The sequence below is a fragment of the Ambystoma mexicanum genome, chromosome 12 (assembly GCF_040938575.1).
Source record: "Ambystoma mexicanum isolate Mex_15411 chromosome 12, UKY_AmexF1_1, whole genome shotgun sequence".
NCBI lineage: Eukaryota > Metazoa > Chordata > Amphibia > Caudata > Ambystomatidae > Ambystoma > Ambystoma mexicanum.
Window position 1 is genome coordinate 792,014,430 of NC_090936.1, and position 22,948 is coordinate 792,037,377.

The 22,948-nt window shown below is 47.8% G+C and overlaps 1 protein-coding gene across 3 annotated transcripts in view; it reads right to left on the bottom strand.

The window, feature by feature from the left end:
* PPP1R12A (protein phosphatase 1 regulatory subunit 12A) overlaps nt 1-22,948 on the bottom strand; it is a 2,468,713-nt gene that overhangs the window by 971,461 nt on the left and 1,474,304 nt on the right. For all 3 annotated transcript variants that reach the window (XM_069629290.1, XM_069629288.1, XM_069629289.1), the window contains one exon: nt 354-475. In XM_069629290.1, coding sequence (XP_069485391.1) covers nt 354-475 — 122 coding nt within the window. The remainder of the gene's footprint in view (nt 1-353; nt 476-22,948) is intronic.

Sequence of the window (22,948 nt, forward strand, 5' to 3'; positions counted from 1 at the left end):
GGACCCAGGGACGAAGGTTACATTATTTATAACTTAAAGAGGAGCAGCACTAAGCCACAGTTTGCCTGGCTGCTCCAGAAGTCTCCTCCAACTGCTCTGCTCCCCAGGCAATGTCAACCTCTGGCATAGCGAGATTCATATCCCACATCTACACTTGGCATCGGCTTCACAATAAAAGAAGCTCACAATAAAACTACATGTAGGTCTGAAGTCAACTGTCATAAAAAGTGGCATTTTGTTAGAAGCTTGATTTTGAATGATTGGGAGAAGAAAAAAACACCAAATCCCATGCTTCCTTTTTCTGCTGCAGTGAACTTGGCAGAAATACAATTGTATGAAATACAAAAACTTACATCCTGTGTCCAGTATGAAACTCCTGTTGATCTACGTTTTTCTCTTGGTCGCCGTCGTTCTCGTATAGATTTTGTCTGTGATTTGTCTTCAGACTCCTTCTCCTCTTCTCTCCTTTCCCCATCTAGTCATAACAATGAAGACTTTACTTTGTATAGTAGTAAAATACATTTTGTAAATTTATACCCAACCAACAATCAATTAACAGTTCAATCTACATGGAGTTTTCAATTTATGGGGTTGTGGGATGGGATCTGTCAAAACAACCTTGAAGAAATTCATGTTCTAGTTCTGGACTGGCTGAGACAGAAGACAAATCTTCACTGTCCTGCAGAAATTCAAACATAGCTATGGCAGTAATAAGATTATAGAGCTCTAACCATTAAGTGTAGAGTTGCTCGACACGCAACATATAGTTTAAGGCACGTAAATATTGCACAGATATGGTGATTCCATAGAAGATGCTTATATGTCATGAATCCCAATTCTTAAAGTATTAATATTTGGCACAATCAAATTAAGCACAACCCAGCTCTATTTATAATTGTATTAAAGATAAATACACACACCCATCCAAGAAGGGACTCAAACTGTTAGCCTTTTAATTTGAAATAGTCTTCAAACAGTCTTCATCTTGAACCATTAACAAACACCTTTTTTCAGAAATGAGCATTCATTATCTTTTGTCATAAGTTTGAGGGAACACAATACTAATGACACGGCCGTGAAGTTAAAGGGTTTTATTAAGCACAAGTAAAACATAAGACTGCATCGAAATTGTTTCAGAATGGCTATAATGAAGTTTCTTGGGAAACCTAGTTATTGAAAATAGGATTATAAATGAAGGACTTCATAAAAAAGGCATACAAAAAATTCAGACAGGAAGATTTCTTGCTTAGTGATCAATAGAACCCAATCCTTTTTTTGCGGACCACATCTCCTCTCCACTGCTCTTGGGTTTTTAGGGCTTCCTCCCTTGATCAAGTATCCCAAAGGTCTTCCCCTTCTTGGAGCTTTCCCCTTCTCTGTTACTTGTTCCACTCTTGCCGCCCACACTGTTACCCATCCTCTCTCCTGGGGTTCAAAGTCACTCTTTCCACTGTAGGACACCCTTATTCTGCGCAATCCTTCTCACTGGAGCACACCCCCTCTTCTTAAGTGACATCCCCTCTTCTGGAGAAAAGTGTCACTCGCTCCATACTATTTCTCACCCTCCCTACTTCTCTTGAGACAGGGGTTTATTTCTTGTGGTCTCAAAGGGCTTCGCCTCCCCGTAGCGCACCTCTCTCCGCAGTCTGGGCTCACACAGGTCTCTGCTTCCACTCACTGAAACACACCCCTGTTCTGGGGTTCCAAAAGCTCACGTCTTCCTCACAAGAGCACACAGCTTCTGGGGATCATGTAGTCCCCACCCCCCCCCCCACCCTTCTCTGGTGATTTCCAGCTCTTTGAACTAAATCCAATGACACCAGTTAAAAAACCTACACAAGGGCCAAGATAAACATCTAGTAAGTTTCAACATGTGCAAAATAGATTTTCCTTTGAGGATTGCGAGGAGGTATTTCTCTCCTTAAATGCTGCAGGGGAGGAAGAAAAGGTTTTTCCTCCACAAGCACTGCTGCAGGTGGTGGGGCTGGGGGAGCCGTTATAAGTTATGTTTTTCCCTTTGATTCACATCTGTTGACCAACGGCCTCTCTGTATGTGATAGTTTTTCCTCATAGCATATCTCTTTCTGAATCTCTGAAAGATATTCTTGAATCCACTCCAAATTTTGTATTTCTAAACCGGAAGCATTTTGAAAGCTACAGTCCCAACAACCCTGTTTCTTTGGCACCCTGGTAGTTCCTACCTAGTTGCTTGCTCCTTTCGGGAGGATGTTGTCAGTCCTATTCACACGTGGTCCATGGTCTGTGACTGCCACACCTTCTACAAAGGTGCCAATCCAAATTCAATTTCAAAACTCTCCAAAAGTGTTGCGAAGAATCTTGCAGAGTATTCACTGATTCCCCGGTGGTGGTCTCCATCCCCATGGCCAGGGAAAGGCAGCTTCTACCGGATTTTGAACCTGGGGGTTGTGTCACCAGGAAGCATCATGAAGGAGGAGATGAATACCAGGGAGGGGGGGCGTGGCTAACCGCCATGTAAGAAGGACGCGTCTTCAGTCGGCTCCAGCGATGTGCCCAACATTTGGCCGCTAAACCAACATTTTGCCGCAGCAACCACTCCTGATTTTCACGCCAGAGGCAGGGGTCGGCTGGAAGCGCAGTCTGCCGAGGTTTCGGACGTCTGGAGGACTCCGCCGAAGAGAAACACCGTGGGCCCGGCGAAGCGATCCGGCGCGCAAAATGGCGGAGGTGATCGGCACTGATCGGCCTGAACACCAGGAGGCTTGAACCCAACGAGCTCCGCTGAGATCGGAGCACGCTTGATAAGGAGCAGGCGAGCTGCGGCGGGGATCGCTGGAGGTGCGTGGCTCTGGACCGGTCCTGGGTTGTGCGACCCGGGCGGCGGAGAACTGGAGAGGCCAGAGGAGGCAGCGCGTGTGGCGGTCCCGACGGAAGAGAAGAAGCGGCCTGCCTCGCCGGGCCGGGTTGATCCTCGCCTGCGGCAAGTCGCAACCTACCCGCAGCCGTTGGACATCGGTGAAATACCCCACCAAGAAGTAAGGAGGGGGCGAAAGGGACGGGGGGGCCCGGACTTCGTGGTGCGGAAGCTCTAGATAGGACGGGGAGGCCCTTCGCTCTACACAAGCCGAATACGGGCGCAGCCCCTGGCTGGGAGTCGGGGCAAGTGACTGACATACTTAAACACCCTACTCGAGCGACCACCCCAGAAGACCCCTTGATAACCCCGGAGACTCTCCACTTCGGTCAACACCTCATGGGCAGCAGGCGCGAAGGCTTATGCGAGGCTATGGCCACCAAAGGGCCCAGGAACAAACAGAGGCAAACAACAATGGAGACCTACGCTACCACGGGGGCTGCGGGGGCGGATGCCGCTCCTGACCATGGAGCAGCGGCGAGCAACGGGCCCCTCGAACCCGCTAACTCCCAGCTGCTGGAAGCCATCATGACGTTACAAAAAACGATGGAGAGTAAAATCGACGCAGTTGCTATAGACTTAAACTTGCTAAGGCAGGATGTACGATCCATAGCGGGCAGAACCGAAGCGCTAGAGACTCAAGTTAAGGAAAACACGGAGGCAAAGACGCTGCTCCTCAAAGAGGTGGACATTCTAACTCAGAAAGTTAAGAATTTAGAAGACAGGGCAGATGAGGCGGAGGGGCGCGCACGCCGAAACAACATCAGACTCATCGGCATACCGGAGGGAATCGAAGGGAACGACCCCACCAACTATGTGGAGAACCTCTTGATCCAGGAAATTGGAGCTGGTAACTTGTCCCAAGGATTCACCATTGAAAGGGCCCACAGATCCCTCGCCAAGAGGCCACCACCTGGAAACCCACCCAGGCCGATAATTGCCAAGGTACTTAATTACAGAGACAGAGAAACGATCCTTGCTTTTTCCAGGTCGGGCGGCAGCATAATCAGGAACTCAGTGAAAATCGCCATCTACCCGGACTACACCCTCTAGGTTCAAAGGAGCAGAGCCCAATTCATTCACACCAAAGTTAGATTGAAAAACGCAGGCCTGCGGTACATGCTCCTATATCCCGCCAGACTGAAGGTCCTAGTCAACAATAAAGCCCATTTTTTCGATACACCTGCGGAAGTATGTGAGTGGATGGACAGGGAACAAATTCCGGACATTGAGATCGGACAGCGTCGACCACGCCGGTCGGAGCCCTGACCACGGCCACACTGGCCCTAAACCTGTCGACGACGACACACTGCATGACACTCTAAACGCGGCAACACGGAATCAACCGGAGCCATACTGAAGACCAACGGCGACACATTAACCTGTTGAGCCAACCTTTCTTTTTTCCCCAGTAACTCTTTTGGGTGACTAACCCACCCGTAGGGCACCTGTAGACCTAGGTCAAACGGAGCGAAAACGGGATAGTCAGAGGGGGGGTAACCCCACTAGACAGTTTTTATTGGTTAAAAGTTTAATGGTTCTATGTTCTGGGATCTCGCAGTTAAGGGGTCATGTTTGGGGACCCGTTGTTACAAAAGTCTTGAATACAATGAGGCAGGGGACACGAGGGGGTGAAGCCCATGTTGGGACCTTTAGTTTGACCACACCGAGACCACAGGAACACTTCTTAACAGTAATATCACTTGTAAGGCCTGGGCCCGAGCAAAGGACTATCTACAGATACCATGACACCCATGGCTGGAAGCATTAACGTTTTAACGTGGAACGTCAGGGGCTTGAATAGCTTTGTTAAGCAACGCCGGATATACACCTACCTGCGCAGATGCAAGGTGGGAATCGCCATGCTACAGGAAACACATTTAACAAAGGACAGACAAGAGGCTATGGCCAAAATATGGCGTGGAACCCTAATTGGATCCCCCTACTCTTCATACGCTAGAGGGGTCCTGATATGGATAGATCCATCCATTCCTTTTAAAGTAGGGAACACCAAGACAGACAACGAAGGTAGGATGGCACTGGTACAGGGGACCGTGGAAGGGAGGGAGATATGTCTGATTAGCACGTATGCACCTAACCATGACGCCACAGCATTCTTCCACTCCCTTTATTCTAGGATTGGCCCCTATGTAGACTGCACAGTGATTTGGGGGGGCGATCACAATTGCACGTTGGACCCCCTGAAGGACAGGTCCGACTCTAAGCACTCCCGCCCTTCCCCCCCAGCCAAAGTACTCTCTAAACTAATAACCCAACTAGCACTATGTGACCTGTGGAGGGAGCGGAACCCGGAGGAAAGAGAATATTCCTTTTTCTCCCCACCTCACAAGGTCCACACCAGATTGGACTATATCTTAATAAGCCAGGGGCAGCTTGATAGGTTTGGGGATGCACGTTTCCTGCCCAGGGTGCTGTCAGACCACTCTCCCATGCAAGCCACCTGGGAGGTATACCCCCCTAGACCCCCAGTTCCCACGTGGAGACTTAGAGCGGAGGCCTTATTGGACACAGCCTTTAGAGAACATATAAGAGACAGCACAGAGGAGTACTGGCATAACAACTTAGATAGCGTGGACTACATCGGAACAGCTTGGGAGGCTTATAAAGTGGTTATGAGAGGTGAGATGATTGCCACAATTGGGGGTACCCTGAAGTCCATCACAACCTCCCTAGTGGGCGCTGAAAGAGAACTGAGGGTGCTGGAGGGTGGGGCAGACTCGACCCCGGAACATATACAGAAAATTACTGAATTGAGACAGGCCTGCCTGGCTCACTGGGAGTCGCTGGGAAAACTGAGCTTCGCTAAATATTCCGAAAGAACGCACGCACTGGGGGACAAACCTGGTAAACTATTAGCTTGGCTCTACAAAAGAGAAGTCCCCAGGTCACCCATTTGCTCCATACTCAGACCAGATGGCACCACTGCACATACCCAAGAAGAGATTAACTTGGTCTTCTCCGAGTTCTACCGAGAACTCTACTCCAAATCCCCGCCCCCCACCGACACTGAAATAGAGGATGCCCTGAGCAGCATAGTGCTACCTTCACTAGATGCCCAGACGGCCGAGGCCCTAGAGGAGCCAATTACCCCAGATGAGGTGTTAGCCATAATCAGATCCTTACCAACCGGAAAAGCGCCAGGCGCAGATGGCATGCCAGGGGAATTTTATAAGACATATGACGACGCCCTCGCCCCAATGCTAGCACGGGTGTTCAATGAGGCATATGAGCGTGGCACCCTCCCTGACTCCATGAGGGAGGCCATAATAATCCCTTTGCAAAAACCTGGGAAGGATGGAACAGACTGCGGGTCTTATAGACCACTTTCTATGCTAAATGTGGACTGCAAAATTTTAACAGCACTTCTTGCGAATAGGCTGCGCAGAGCGATCCCCCAGCTGATCCACAAAGACCAGACTGGCTACGTACCGGGGCGCTCTATTACCGAAAACCTGCGTAGGCTGCACCACATCATATACGCCACTGAGCATAACCCCCGAAAATACGCGGTGGCGTCATTGGACGCCACCAAAGCCTTCGATTCGGTGAGATGGGAGTGGTTGTATGCTACTATGGGCAAAATGGGGATCGGGCCCGCCTTCCTGAAATGGACCCAATTGGTCTACGCCTGCCCCACCGCCAGAGTGCGCACCAACAGGACGTATTCTGATAAATGGCCCCTCCACAGAGGCACCCGACAAGGATGTCCACTGTCCCCTATGCTCTATATTATTGCGGCTGAGCCGGTAGCAGCGTATCTCCGACAAGAATATGGTGACGGTGGCATTGAACTGGATGGGGTGACTCATCTTGTGTCCATGTACGCAGACGACATGCTGCTATACCTTCACAATCCAGAGCACCTCCTGCCCTACATACTAGAGACCCTAGAATGTTTTCATAAACTCACGGGCATTAGGATCAACAAGGAAAAATCATGTCTCTACCCCTTGGCTGCTTTACACAGGGACGAACTGGGATCCCTACCCCCACTAGACCTTAAATGGCAGCCGACTTCCTTCAGATACCTTGGTGTCACCATACACCGCAACCCCAGCACGGAACATATCCTTAATACAGTCAGAGCCAAAGACTCCATTGAAAAGTCCATGGTCTTTTGGGGGAAACTCCCGCTATCGGTGGCGGGGAGAGCGGGCCTACTCAAGATGGTTGCACTCCCACGTCTACTGCATTTCTTCACCAACGTTCCCTTCAACATTTCCCCCTCCTTTTTCAGAGACCTGAACAAACTTTGTAGAAGATTCCTCTGGCAGGGGAGTAGGCACAGAGTAGCGCTTGAAAATCTCCAAAGACCTTATGAGAGGGGGGGGCTGAAGGTCCCTAATTTCGAGCTGTATTACTTGGCCAGCCAGCTTAGACACGTGACACAATGGATGGCCGACGAAACCACCATTGACACCCGACTTCTCCAGCCAGCCCTGCCCACCTTGCTACTTAGGGACACATTGTGGGTTGGAAGGGAGACACTAGGGCATTACCCTTATCTAGTTAAACTGGGGACCCAGCTCTGGAGGCGTGCCTGCGTAAAAGTGGGGTCGGCAGACCCGTTCTCCCCGCAGATTCCCATCGCCGCAATCATGGCCAAACACCCGTGGGGACACAAGGAAATACGCACCCTATGGGAACCTTGGGGGGTGGCGGTGCTAGGAGACCTCACCAGTGAACAGGAACTAATGTCGTTTATAGACCTCAGTGAATCTACAGGCCTACCCACAGGCCAGTTTCTGCTCCACAGGGCAGTACTCCAAGCCATAAAGAAGAGATGGCCGGAAGCCGCAAATCAGTTCATAGAAAACGAGACCGTAGAGTCCATGCTTGACACTGCTGAGGGAGGCCACGAAACCTCCAGACTATATGAGGCGCTGCTGCAGGGCACAACCACAAACGAACTCAAATGCAAGAACAGATGGGAGACCGAATTGGGTAGAGAGTTTGAAGATAAAACATGGGAAAAGATAACCCACTACCACAAAAAAATATCTAGGAATGCCCGCCTACAGCTCATACAACTCTACATTACTAATAGAGCCTACCTCACACCAGAAGCCATATCCAGGTTCAGGGGAGCCATAGTTCAGACATGCCCCAAATGCAACACGCCAAAGGCCGGAATGACCCACATGTTCTGGGGTTGTCCCTCTATTCAAAAGTTCTGGGCCCAAGTGAAGGAAAAGGTAGCACATGCTGAAATAGTAATAGACATTCTTGACCCAGCAGCCTGCATATTGGGTAGCTACACGAGAAACAGCAAAAACAAACCCCTCAACAAGCTCAGGGACTTAATATACATAACGGCGAAAAGACGTATAGCTATGAGCTGGAAAAGCGCAAGAGGCCAGAGTGAAGCCAGTTGGTGGGCCGATCTCAAAAGATGGATAACGGCCGAGACTGCTGCTTGGGAAACCGCAATCCAAGTACAGAGATTAGAATCTAGTGAAGAACTACTCCGGTGGGTGGCATTAACTGTGCCGCTGCTCCACCCAGCAGCGCGAGAGAGCGCTTCGGAAAGCTCTGACAGTCCAGGTCCGTCGATGGTCTAAAACAAAGATTGGAGTTCTAACTGTGGTCTCGGGAGAAATGGGTGGGGAGGGAGGGGGGAATTTGTTTTATGTTCCTTTGAAGTACTCATGTGGCATTGATCGACCATTGATTTACTGTGTATATTTTGTGGTAAAAGTTAATAAAGAAATTTAAATAAAAAAAATGAATACCAGGGAGACATGGTGAGTCCGATGGGAGGGATGCAGTATTTTTTTCTGTAAGGAAAAAAACCCAATTTCAGACTCTTTGATCGCATACGGTTATGTAACACGTAATGTTGATGGGGATGTTAGTCTGCAAAAAAATGTCCAAAAATGTAACCTGAGATCACTTGGAACTTCCTTGGACTTCAAGTCCCAGAAAGCCTTAAGTACTGAGACGAGGAAGAGGAACAAGGAGTCAATGAGGAGAAGTGACATTAAGTGTAATGTGCAGTCTAGTTGTCAGGCACCAGGTCGGCTAAGCGGGACATTTAAACCTGGAGGTTACCTGCAGCTGGAGGATCGAGGAAGGAGAGGAGAGAGAGGCTGCAGAGTACACAGAGCGGGAAGCGAGACCGGTGGCAGAGGCAATCCAAAAGAGAAAAGCTGTGGGGAGAACAGTGAATATCTGCCAGCAGCAGAGTGACCCCGTTTGGGAGTGGAGAAGAGGAACTCTGGTGAGCCTGAGATGAACTGTGCGCAGCAGGACTGAGGGAGACACGGTCCTGCAGAGCTGCACAGGTAGTTGGTGGCAAAGGACTCAGAATCAGACACGGAAACCAAACGAAACTGCCAAGACAGGAAAGCTGGCCCTGCAACCGACTCTCGTAGCAGCAGCAGAAACATGGTGAACCAGCCTGTCAGCCTAGACAAGTAGGGGGCCCAGGGGCATGCAAACCCGTTAAAGACTATTTGGAAAGCAATTTTGCATACCTACCAAATAGAACTTAAGAGAAAAAGCAAATATGGTACAATTATCCTGACATGATATGTCAGCTGGGGGAAACTGGAAACAAGCATTGCCAAAAGCCAAGGGAGATTGAAAGAAAGGTTGACGGAGCTTGAACAAACCCTCATATATGGGATGTCAGTATGGGTGAAGTTGGTACAAGGAATAACTGAAGTCAGCAAAGTTGTGCTGCGGAAGAAATACAATTGTGTGTGCTAAAGGGGGAGCTATTCCTGGAAGGAGAGTAAACAAAGATATCAAAAGTTTCAGTTGAGCGGTTTCCTAGTAGGAGAGAGTACCTGGAAACCCATTTTGAATTGATGTATTGAAGAGAAGCTTTGTTATATTAAGTTGGTGTTTCAAATGAACATTCCATCAACCAGAGACTTTGAAAATACTTGCCTTTTGCCATACTATAATCCCTATTGGAGAAAAGACATTTTGTTTTGCCATCCTGAAAGACTAGGAAATATTTAATCTTTGTTATATTCCAACCATTTTTGTGGAAGATAAATGTGTTTTGCCATCCTGAGAAAAGTATTACCTAAAAGACATTTACATTGCCTTTCAGAGACTGGCTATTCTTAACAGTTTTCTTGAACTAATCCAAAGGAAGCAACCCAACCCCCTGGACACAAGGATTGTTTTGTTGAAATTATAGGTTTAAGATTTAGCACATTTGTATTGTATTGAAATTTGAAACATTTACCTTGCACGTTTCGATTGTGTATGTTAGTGTGAGGGTCAGATCTAGTTTGGACACAAGGTCATCCGGTTTTAGTTTCATAGGAAGGGACATTAGCTTTAGTGTAGGGAAAGTAAAGCCTTTATCCAAACCCCTAATGTTAAGAATACTAACACTGTCTACTTCTCATTTATGACCCCCACACCAAGTAGTCCAGTTGAAACCAATTCTATGCTAACCAGTACCACAATGCGCAATGACTTAATGTAGTGTTAGCATCTGTAAGCTACGATACTTATTCCTCATCTGAAACATCAATTTTTAGATAGAGATGCTTGCTAGCTTACTCACATTGCCATATAAGCATCTGAATTCTTGCTGCATGGTAACCCTTTGCTAAAAACACAAACCTGCATAAGGTTAAGTTATTTTATTCACTTCCATAACATAAGTAAAATGCCTCCCATACCAAAAGCTTTTTCACCCCGATGAAGGCTAATAAAAAAATATATAGAGGAGTTTGTTAAGCAGGGTTATATTTGCTGAAAAATGGTTATCCTTGGTATGGAGCCAACTAAGGAAAAAGTTACTTACAAGCAGTGCTTAGCCTTATGTTCGGCCTCCGCGGGAGGGGCAGCCTCACAGGTCTTAAAAGACCGCTCAGCTTTCTTCTTCTGTGCAGGGGAGGCATGCTGCCGTGACTCACCCAGAGCAGGGGCCTTGGCCTGCAGCCACTGTTGAGGCGCTTGCGTCGGTCGGTCTGCGTCAACATCTCCTGGCAAGCTGCACAGTCGTCCTCTACATACCTCTGGTGTGAATGCAGGCACTAGAGGCACATGGAATGTCCATCGTCCAAAGAGACGTTCCGTAGGTTGCAGCCGGGGCAAACCTTGGAGGCGCGCCAAGTCATCCTCCTCTGCCATGTCCACACGGAGTAGGCCTCAAAGAAGCTTCTTGAATCCTCCCAGAAGAAACGTGATGAAAATCCGCCCTTGAGGGGTGCTGAAGAATCCGAAAACGGGTCTCCGTTAATCGGAAGGTTGATCGATGGAGCTTGATGTCTATTGACAGAAAAAATAGAGCAAAGCTCTTAGAAAAACCACAAAATGCAGTAAAAGCTCGAGAGCTATAGCACAAGGACTACCAACACTTGAACATGTGGTAAAACCTGAAGATGGCTGCCAGAGGAAGGGCTTAGGTAGAGGGAAGTAATTGGCTGGGGGCAGTATGACCCAGAGACCAGTGATTGGTTGTTAGGAGAAAGACAGTTCAGAACTGATTTTTTCTTTACCGAGGATTCCCAGCCTGACGACGGGAATATCCATGAGCATGTGAATCCATGCCAGACTCCATGCTGGAGAAAGAGTTATTTCTGTTAGACATGAAGCCTTGATTGCCATATAGGCTTTCTCCTAGGTAAATTGACATATACAGCAAATCACTTTTAAAGCAGTAAGTGAAGCATGTTGCCTAATCTGTATGCATGAAGATTTCCTGGATCCAGGCCTTCCAGAGAAAATGCAAAGATGTACGCTCCTATGACAAAAGAAAGGTAATTTACTACAAGCAGGAGAGGTGACTGGTTGGTCCCATCAGTCACAGTGAGGAAGGCAGCTTGCAAAAATATTCCCGATCGATAAGAAGGCCGAGGTTTGCAACACAGTGGTATTGGCTGAGCCACTGCTGTTTTTTCACAGCAGTCCTCTGCCATCCCTTGGTTGTAGTCTTCCGATCTTTTTAAGCTCAAGTGGTCTACTTAGTTCATGGATCCTGCTAGTCCTTCTATCCAGAATGCTGGAGGCGAACCCAGTTTCCAATAAGGGCACTTGTAACATTCAAACTTGGAGGTGGCTGCACAATAGTGGCCAGCTAGCTTTCCAGAAACCAAGTCCCAGGAGGAATATAGATGGGGTGCCAGTCAAGTCCCCATATCCCCCTGTTCCTGCAGCTTACACACAAAGGAGAGCTTCTGCGGGCTTCTTGCAAGAAGCCAACTAAGGAGCATGAAGAAAGGGTGCTCTTCCCCAGATAGCAAGGTAGAAAGGCAGCCAACAAAGGACAGGTCATCTTGAACAGGACCTAAAACATTGATTGGTTCACATGGAACTTTGAGATGAATTTAGGCACACAACAAGGGTGTGTGCTTAAAACCAATATTCACAAATGAGTCCTAATCTAAGAGAGCCTGCAGTTCTCCTTATAAAGGTTTTAGCCAATAAGAAGACATTCTTATAGGTAAGGGGCCTTAAGACTAGCCTTATTCATTGGTTCAAAAGGAGGTTCCATTAATCTTGTGATAACATTCAAGTCCCATCCGGGAGTTGGGTTGGAAATAGGAGGGTGAAGATTCTTAACACCTTCCATGAACGCCTTAATCACAGGAATCTTCCACCATGACAGCTTACTCTGAGATGTGGTATACACAGAGAGGGCAGCAAGGTGGACCTTTTGGGAATTAAAAACAAGTCCTGCATCTAAAAAGGTGCGTTAGATAAAGTACTGTATTTTTTAGGTGAACAGTCAATAGAATTGATGTTTATAGAATTGATGTTTTTAGTATTGCACCAGATGACAAAGTTTCCATCTATTGGAATAACAATGTCTGGTGTTAGGGTTCCATGCCTCCAAGTTGGTCTATACATGAGCCAAGCTGCTCAGTGGAGTTTTTGGCACACGGATGCAGTATTTTCCTTAGGTCTTGTGACAGCATGTTGTACGGGCAGGGCAGTTTCCTGAGAAGGGAGACCGACATTCTAATGAGATGAGTGAGCCATGGATGTCGAGCCCACATTGGTGCTACCAGGATCATTGTGACTTGTTCCTGATGCATCTTGTGCACTATCCTGTTTGAGAAGGGGAATCAGGGGAAAAGCATTGGCAAATCTCCCAGACGATGTTATCCAGAGACCGTTCCCTTTGGACTGCCTCTGTGGGACCTGGAGGCGTTATCAGGGCATTGGGCTTTCTACAGAGCCGCGAACAAGTCCATGTCTGGAAAACCCCATTCTGAAAATACATGGGCCTGCATTACGAAGTTGGCGGTAACCCGCCGGTACGACCAGCAGGTTGCTGATGACCTCGAAACACTGTTTCCGGGTCCTGACTTCCCAATGCCACCAGGACATTACAAGTCCCGTCGGCCCGGGAAGTCAGGCTCCAGAAAATGTAAGTCCCCATTCCCATGGCGTCCCATAGAACTCCATGGGAATCGGGACTCGGAAGCACTAGCACCATTGCTGACGTGCCAGTGCCTTCATGTCAACTCTGCCCGCTGGGGCCGCTGCACCCGGCAGGGTCAGACCAGTCTGGCAAAGCAAACCCCCAGGCAGACTCGTAGTGTGGCGTTCCGGAAACAAGGGATTCCCCTGAAGAAGGTTTTCCTTTTCGCACCACTGCAGGGAGTGAACAAGGGCTGTCGAAACAACCACTAGATCGTCCCACTGGCCTGACACCATTGGCTCGAGAGCCAATACTGCATGGGGGGCATGCACAGACAGGCATGTGGAACTAGGAAGAAGCAGGAGGCCATTATTCCCAGCAGCTGCATGGCCTTGCGTACGGTTACCCGACGACTGGCTACATAATGAGGCATCTGGAACAACATGTTCTGACCCCTCACGGAGGGGAAGATTAGACTGTCTTCTGTCCGAATTAAGGCCCCCAGAAACTGTGCGACTTGGCTGGGGACCAGACTATATCTCATTGATAGAGAACCCTAGATTGAAAAGGAGATCTACTGTACGCTAGGTATTCCCCAGACATGTTCTGTACGAGTCTCCGGTTATGAGCTAGTCGTCAAGGTCAATATACACAGGGATGGACTGCCTACACAGGTGAGCTGCTGCTACAACTAGTACCTTTGTAAACACTCTTGGGGCTGAGGGGAAGAACCTTTAACTCATAGTGAGTGTCCTCCATCTTGAATCTGAGGTACTTTGTGCACTGGCAACATTGAAATATAAAAGTATGCATCTTTCATGCCAATGTGGCCATTTAATCCCCTTGTTGCAACAGTGGGATTCCTTCCTGAAGATCAGGATTCCTTCCTGAAGAGCTGTGATACTGAACATCTGAGGTTTGACGTATTTGTTTGTAAGACGCAGTTCTAACACAGGGTGCATGGTTAGACCCTTTTTGGGTAAAAGGAAGTATGTTCAATAACTACCCTTGGATACCTGTAGATGAGGGACGACATTGATCCCTCATCTACAGGTAACCAAGGGTAGTTACCATTTTCTAGTAGAACCGGGTACCAAGGTAACCATTTTCTAGTAGAACCGGGTCCTCTTCCAACAGGATTTGCAGAAGCACAGATGAGTCATCTGCTCGTGAGTGGATTGGAGAGAGGTGGCTGGAGGAATTTGATGCAGTACCCGTGGGTGACGGTCTCGAGTACCCACTGATCTGAAGTGATCCCTTCTCATGCGTGGGTAAAAGACGTTAAGATGTCCCCTGACTGGGGAAACATGGGAGGGGACCCGCACTGCAGAGTCATTTAGTGGTGGAGGCTGGGGAGCGCCTGGAAGCACAGTTTCTTCCTCTGCCTTTCCCTTGTCCAAATCCCCGTTGTTGTGGGGACTGAAATCCACCAGAGGTACCCTAACCGGAACACGAATGGGTTCCTCCTGAACTGTACTGTCCCTGTGGGGAGTGGGAGAATGACAGCCCACGAAAGGGCTGGTGGGTATTGAAAGCCCCTCGATGGACGAAGGGTTTGGCCGAGATCTGATTGAGTGATTTTAAGGTCTTGTGCTCCTTTTTGGCAGTTTCCAACACCTAATCAAAAAGGGCGGCATCCTCCACCAGTTTATTGATGAGAAGCCTAGGTTTCTGGCTTAAAAAGAGATCCTTGAGCGAGGACTCATCCCGCTGTCTCAGCAGAGTTTAGGGTATTTTTCAGAATATTGTGTGTGACCTGCCGTCCCCCCGCAACTATGGCCAGAAGTTGAAAGTGAGCAGGTTACGGAACACTCTGGAGGCCCTCTTGAACAAGTCCCCACTCAACGTCACTGTTAGGTAGAATTCTCAGAAATGTGCTAATTACCTCTACCTTAGAGACCCCGAGCAACTTTGCTGGATTTTGAGGACTTTTTTTTAACCTGGAGAGAGTGAGACCCTTTTTCCCCACTCTCATGCGTTTTAATGTGATTTTGTAACTTTCTTTTGGTTGTGGAGTTGGACAAACTCCACAGGCATCATCCTTTACATTGCATCACACAGCACCTTCAGTGCAGTGACACAGGGAAGTATTTCAGATGTCCCAAAGGTTTAAATACCTTCTCTGGGATAAACTACTGTTTCCCAGAGCAGTAAAGTGAAATTGACTTTACTTGCATTGTTAACTTTCTAGACAAAGCACACGCTATCTTACAATAGGGTGCTGGAGGGGTTACCTAGTATCCCCTTTGTCTAGCTTCTCATGTAACATTTTAATGTTACCCTTTCCTCGATGAATGGCTGGTGACAGTGGTTAACTTTTTACTACCATTATGGTATTTTACCGCGGGCTGTGTTCGCAGGCTCGGTAAAGCACCCATGGGTAACATTTTTGTCAAAATGGCCCCCCGTCTTCTTTTTCTGCAATTTTTTTGTAAAAAGATCCTTCTTGAGATTTACTCTGCGTGCCAAACCAGGTTTGGTCAATTTGATCGCTTTGCCTTTGGCGGGATTCACGAGTGAAGCCTGCCAATGGCTCAAGGGCGTCTGGCGGGGACAGGAAGCAAGGGAGGTGCCCGAAACCCTGTGCTTCGTCTCTTAGGAGACAGGAATGCACTCTTAGGTGATTGGATGACTGGCTGTCCGGCAAGGACAGCCACCCTGCTGGGTGACTGACGGCTAGGCTGGAATGAATGGCAGGAGGCTGCATAAAAGGCGAGGCTGTTTGGTTTGGAAGGCAGAGTCGAACACTGGATGAAGGAATCCGAAGAAGAACCTGAAGAGGACGCCTGCTACAACTCCTGGACCGTTGGTTTGCCCGGTGAAGCCCTGCTGCTGTGCTGAAACTCCAATTTCCTATCGACAGAGAAGCCCCTGCAAGGACGACTCCTCCCTTTGAATTGGTGGGAGCAATCAACTCGAAAGTAAGCCACCTGGACATCTTCTCGTAGCTGGTTGAATTTCCACAGAGTTGCTGCTGGAAACTGAATAGCCAGGGAGAGGAACACCAGTTTGTGTGCATGGCTTTTAAGCTGGCCAAGAGATCCAGGAAGATCCTCTGGACTACCAGGAAGCAGGACTGACCGAGCCTGAGCCTCCTCAGAGTGCAGGACCCCAGATGCAAGGAAAGCCCATCCCGACAGCCAGCAAATGCAGTGTTGCTATTTACGGTAGACGCAAGGCGTGGAAACACCGAACAGCCACTTGTTTGAAGTTTGCAAGTTGCGAGCGGTGACCATCCCATTGCAGTGCAGGAGTCCCCATAAGTCCTCCCTCTTGTCCCCACAACTGAAGCCCAGGAAAAGCAAGATCAGCAGAACTGGAAAGGAGCAGAAGTCATCTGCTGCACTTTTTCTTCAACCTAAAGGTACTGTAAAGTCTAAGAGAACTTACCTCCTGTTGCGTAGCCACTTGTCCTCGTTGGAGACTTGCTTGGTTGCATGTGTAGAGTTGCTTGCAGCTTCTTTACTTCACAAGCCTAATCAGCTTGCGGCCCTACTTTGATTTTCTTCTATTCTACCAAGACTTTTTAAACATTGGAAAAGACTTTCTACTTACCTGCAAGAAGTGCTTCAGTTCACCTTGACTTTTGCTAACTTAACGTTAGCTGGCCTGGCTCCCTGAATGACTCTTCTCTCTTCTGCTTATGTATTTTGCCTTCCTTCCAGGAAAGGGTTAACTAACTTTGCATTGGGGAGTTTTTTGTAAAGTAATTAACTACTTAAGAATAACTGCGTGAATACTTGTTTTATTCTGACGTCTCTTCTCTTAACACTTCACTCAAGAATATTCTAAATGCAACAGTGATATATTAATGCCAACAGCATCCTAGCTATTGAAGTCATCTGAGGGTGCAGGTAGTGCCTGTGTGTCATCCCAAATGGGTATTTGCTGATTTAGGTAACTAAGAGTGTGTATTTTTGGAGTGTATTAAGTGTTGCTTTATATTGCTCCCTTCTGAAGAAGGCTTATGTTAACTGACCGGGAAATAAATTAATAATGGTTTACTCAAGAAACCTTGTGTGTAAGAGTTTATTTGAATACTTTTCACTGTGAATCTCTGTGCAAGTACCCTGAAGCTCTTATTTACCCCTCTTTAGATAAGCCTCACTGCTCCACATGCTACCAACCTGTGTAGTGCAGACTTATACCAAAGGTTGGGTTTCTATTGCCAGGAGGTCAGGATTGTTTTAGAGCACCCAAAGGGTACTGCACACAATCTTGCCCAACAGTCACTGTAGCTCGCTAGGAGCGTGGTGTTGTTAGAAATCCGGGTACAGAAGGCGGCAGAGGTGGCAACATGTTTGCCAAGAGCATACACTTTTTGCAATCCTTCTCTGGAGGAGACGAAGCCGAGGATAGCAGCACTCCTGCCCTCTTCCATGTAGTTGTGACGACTAGGGAATTCGGAACAGAGTGGCCGCTGATGTACAGGGGGACCGACTGTGCCAGGCAGAATGTCTTCTCCACTCGAGGGTTGACCGGGGGGGTCAACAAAGACAGGGCCAGGCGTTTCTTCACCAAGTTGAACAGTCGGATAGCCTGGCTGACCGGGACCTTTTCTATAAGGATGTTCTCCACAAAGTCTGAGTCAGAGACGGCTTCTTGAGTTGTGATTTAAAATGATCAGCCGCCTTCTTAAGAAGGTTGTTAAAAAGCATCTGATTGTCGATGGGCGACAAGTCACTGGGTTGAGCAACAGGAGCAGCATCCCACATTTCTTTCACAGAGTCAGGGTCATGTGGAGGTGTAGAGTGCCACTTGCACTGATCATCTGTGGGGTCCCAGTCTGGGTCATGGGAGGCAGGATACTGAGCAGCACGGCTAGGGTCGGGACATAGATGTATTGGTCGAGGTCCATCTGGGTCGTCTAGAAATACATCCACCTGGGGATCCTGAGGACGGTGTTCATCCAGGGAGTAAAACTGTGCACCTGGTGAAAGGAGTCTCTGTGACTTCTGAGGGACAGGACAGGAATCAACAGACCTATGGCATTGGGAATATCATCAAACTGGCCTGAGAAATTAATAAACTCAGCCATTTTGTCCATAAAGACCTCAAATGTATCTCTGGTTAACCCACAGGAGCATGAATCATGAGAAGGTGGGAAGGGCTGGGCAGTTGGCGCTGGGTCCTGCTGCCGGGGTCTGGAAAGAGGAGGAGAGGTAAAAGAATAGCTTTCGAGCAAAGGGTAGGCCTTTTTGGGGACCGAAACATGTGAACGGGCAATGGAAAGCTTCTCATGAAGCTTCAGGAGCGTTAGACGAATGGACCCGCTTCAGGGCGTCTTTTGACGCTACCGCATCGAGAGCCTGGGATTTAGAAGGCACGCCCATTGAAACAGAAGACTTATTGCCATGCATAGGCTGCGATGGTGATTGCACAGAGAGCGTCGAACCACGAGGGTCAGAGGGCCCCGCCGAGGTTGGAATGGCCTATAGGCATCAACTGCTTTCTCCGTGGATCAGTTGAGGAAAGCGTAGGGGTTGTGTGGTTATGAGCAGGTGTTGCATGTGTGCCCTTGTCGCCGGGTGTTACTTCCCTGTTGCACTGTCGGTGGCATGCTCGTCGGGGCCAGGGACGGGCACGTGGGAAGGTGAGGGTTCCTCAGTTAGGTCAACGGTCTTTGCATCAGAGCCATGGCTGCCGACAGACTCCTTGTCTGAGGGGACGGTGGGGAAGTGACTCTCTACCTGCATGGTGTAGGCTGCCCCAACCCTTCGTGCACCTGTCTTTTAAGGTCTTAGGCCAAAAAAGATAGCAGACCTTGCAACGCTGTGCGTGATCACAAGGGAGGCACTAAATGCATTGGTAATGGGTATCTTTAAAGGAAATGTGCTGTGGCAAGACGGGCAGAATTTAAAAGGTGTCCTCTCCACAGGAGACGGAAACGGCAGCAAGACAAAAGAAAAGAGAAGAGGAGGGGTAAAGAAGAGGCATTCTCGAAAGAAAGTCGGCAATAACAGAGCCCCTCTCTCCCTACTGTGAGGCTGGGAAAGAGGGTCAAGGTTGCGTGGAAATCAGTCGCAGAGCAGCCAACCGAAGAATTGGCAGAGAGGCAGGATCAAGCGTCGAGTAGCAATCGAAGCAGCCGTCGAGGCTAAGCTCGTACCGCTTAAGAATTGGATCAACAATATTAACTCTTACGAGCTCCGCATCTGTGCGACCGAATAGATAGGTGGAAAGAAAATCTGGTGGGACCTCGACACGTGTAGCATTTTAGGTTCTCTACACATCACGTTAATTATAGCATTACAGTCACGCCCATGCCAACGTCCGTTTTCGATCTTCGAAAAAAATGCAATATTCTGCGATTACCACTAGATGTCAGACTAAACGCACTTCATGTGAATCTAAGCAGATTCACAAAAATCAGAAATATGTTTGTGTTTTAACTGGTAATGTGTAAAGAATGCACGTTAATATACTTCTAGTAGGTTATTGTAATATGTGTCTAATGCCTTAGGTTGTCTTAATACCATTTGAACTGTATGTGTGCATATGGCTACATTTAAAACACTTGAAACCTACATGGAGTCTTAAATTCATCAAGTCAAACTGCCCTGCAATCATTTATATCCTGCATCTAATGTGGATAAGTGACTTGGCCCCATCCTGCCCTTAGACAGGGATGGCATATTGAATGGAGACGTGGAGGTATAGATTTCTTATGTAGTGTTACATATGTATACATGTATTTTATTTAACCTCATCAACATTTTATAAAGCGTGTGCTTATAAGCAGTTTTTCTTTATATTAAAACCTGGTTGGGAAGAGCGCCAGGTGTCTGGGCAAGATAGCTGGCTGCACGCAAGGCTCAGTCCACCCTGTGTGAAAACAAGACGTACATGGACACCCACACGGCAGGCCACCCTGCAGATTGATGTGTTGGACCCCGATAACCCAGAGGTGGAGGGATAAGATGACAAGGAAGGAGGGGGCACCAAGCCTTGAACGGGTGAGGGTGGGTCGCTGACGGGAGAAAGGCCCTATTCTGGAGGCCGTGGCTTAGTAAAGGGGGAGAAAGGATCTAGCAACCCTTGAGGAGTAGCAGTGGCATGCGATTCCCCCGGGTGACAGCTGGGAGCTCCCGTTGCAATGTGGTGCCAAACTAAACCCCATTCAGTAGAGCAGAGCTCCAGGCTGTGGCCCAGGGCATTCATTGTAGCTGGTGCGTGGCAAGACGGACTCCGGGAACCCAGTGAAGGAAACAAAAGCCACGATTCCCCCTGGTGAAGCTCAAAAGATGCAAGGGATTTCTAACCGACAAGCTACAGACAGATAAGGATTCACCCTTATGGAGGAGGAATAAAAAAGGGGTCTTGCTCACTTACAGGTGTATTTGTATTTTTATTTTGCTTATTTGTATAGTGCACCAAGCCCTTAGCTATCTGGGCACATTTCTTAGGTTCACAAAGTTACATATTTACATTACATGATTGCATATATACACACACATTATACACTGAGTACATATTGCACAAAATTTACAATAGGCGGTTGAACAAAGGCAATGAGGCATTCACAGTTTTACATGAAATCCATGTACATGGTGCACAATGGATTACGCATGTGGAGGGCAAAAGCGTCTAGGTTGGGTGAGCTTATGTTTTTGCGCTAGTAGCCAGATTTTGACTTTGCTTCTAAAGGAGTGATAGGAGGGTTCAGATCTGAATGAGATCAGTAATGTATTCCACAGCTTAGCAGCGAGTACAGGGAAGCTGCTACCCCCGCCTTCTGAAGTTTAAACCTCTGGATCTTGAGGCAATGAGCCTGTGCAGCTCTGATGGTCGGTCAGAGATGTTGCGTGAAAATAGATTGCACAAGTAACTCGGTGCGAGGTTCGCAAGGCATTTTTGGATGAGAAACAATGATTTAAAGGCAATTCTTTGGTTGACTGATAACCAGTTCAGACTGTGTCTAGTTTCCGAGATGCGTTGGGCTCTGGGGATATTCATAGCAGCCCTGATGGCGTTATATTGTAGTGATTGTAGCTTGTTAGTGTTCCGTCGGCTGGTCCCTAGGTAGAGCGCATTGCAATAGTCGACTTTCGACAGGACTAGAGCTCTAAGCTATGGTGGTGCAATTGTTGGTGGTTAGAAATAGTCTGCATGCATTGATTACTTTGCACGTGTACGCTGTTGATGTTATTGAGTTTGTCTGGCTAGGGTTAGAGTGGAGTCTAAGTGGATCCCAAGAGTTTTTACGTCTTTCGAGACCTTGATGGGGTTGCCATCTATGATGGAGTCGTCGAAGCTGGCATCTAGCTTACTGAGTAGGTGTTGTGATCTGAGGCAGGAGTAGCTCTGTCTTATCGTCGTTAAGACAGAGCCCATGTTGCGCCATCCAGGCCTGAATGACAAGGTAAATGTAATTGAGTTCTTTGGAGTCAACTATGTGTTCGCTGGTGATGGGGATGAGTATGTGGGCGTCATCTGCATAATTTGTGTAGGCAACACCCAAATGGTCAAGATCATCAAATAGGGGCTTCGCAAACACATTGTAAAGGGTAGGCGACACGCAACGTGGACAGAGAAGCCCTGATAAACCACGCAAAGAGGAGCCTGACCATAGCATAAAGAGCATAAAGAGAAGGGGGTCACATGGGGCCATGGATAGGTAGAGAGTTCGAATGACCTAACATCCTGCACAATCCTACAGATGACCAACTAACTTGAGATGCCACTAAATCGGACATCATAAATATCCTCCAGTAGATAAAAGATAAGCGCACAGACCTGCATTCTCCCATGTCTGAACTAAAAGGGAGAATGGAAAAGGTTGAAGCACTTGAAAATAATTGGATGCCAGCAGATAATATAGAGTTGAAGTTAGAATCAAGTCTTAAGGCTACAGAACAGAAGGGCAAGGAGTTTCACGTCAATATGGCTGACTTGAACGACCAACAGCCACACAACCTCTGCATCTGGGATGTGCCAGAAAGAGACGCTGAAATAGTTATTGAGTTAGAAAGGAATGTCAAAGGTATTCTGAGGATACTATTCGAAGGAGAGGAAGAGAGGGAGATGCTGTTCAACCACTTGCACATGTGGTGGAGACGCCCCTGGAAGACCGAGGTCAGCGATCACCAGTTGTCATTACTGTAAAGACAAGATGAAAATCCTCACTCAGGCTTGAAATAAAAAGGAAGTGCTGTTCGAGGGCTCGAAAATAAGTATATATCAAGACTGATCTGCAGACAACTTGTTGAGGAGGAAAGCCTTCAAGACTCTCACGACGAGGCTAAATGAAAAAGGTATATTCTACAGGTGTGGATTTCCCTTTGCTCTCACAGAGTATATAAGGGATCGTCCTACAAATTGGTAGACATCGAAGAAATACCACGGCTGGACAGTGCAGAGTTGAGCATATATAAGGAGATGCATGAAAGCCTTGTAAATGCCTTCTCAGGAAGGAGCACCAGAAAGATGATGCCTAGCACACAAAGGTTTAGGAAGGTTGCCTCCCGTAACGATAAGAAATCGAATTGACATTTATGAGCTGGTCCGAAAGGGGTGATTTCTTTCATTACTAACCTTTGTGCTCAAGCGTGATGGTCGTCCGTAGTACAGGGTGTGCGTTTTCAAGTATTCTTTGAGGAAATTCTGGGGGTGGAATTAGCAACAGTCTTATACAGCAAGGAGGCCGGGTAAAGGAGTTTCCAGCATCATTTGCTTATTCTATGTTCATTATATTTATG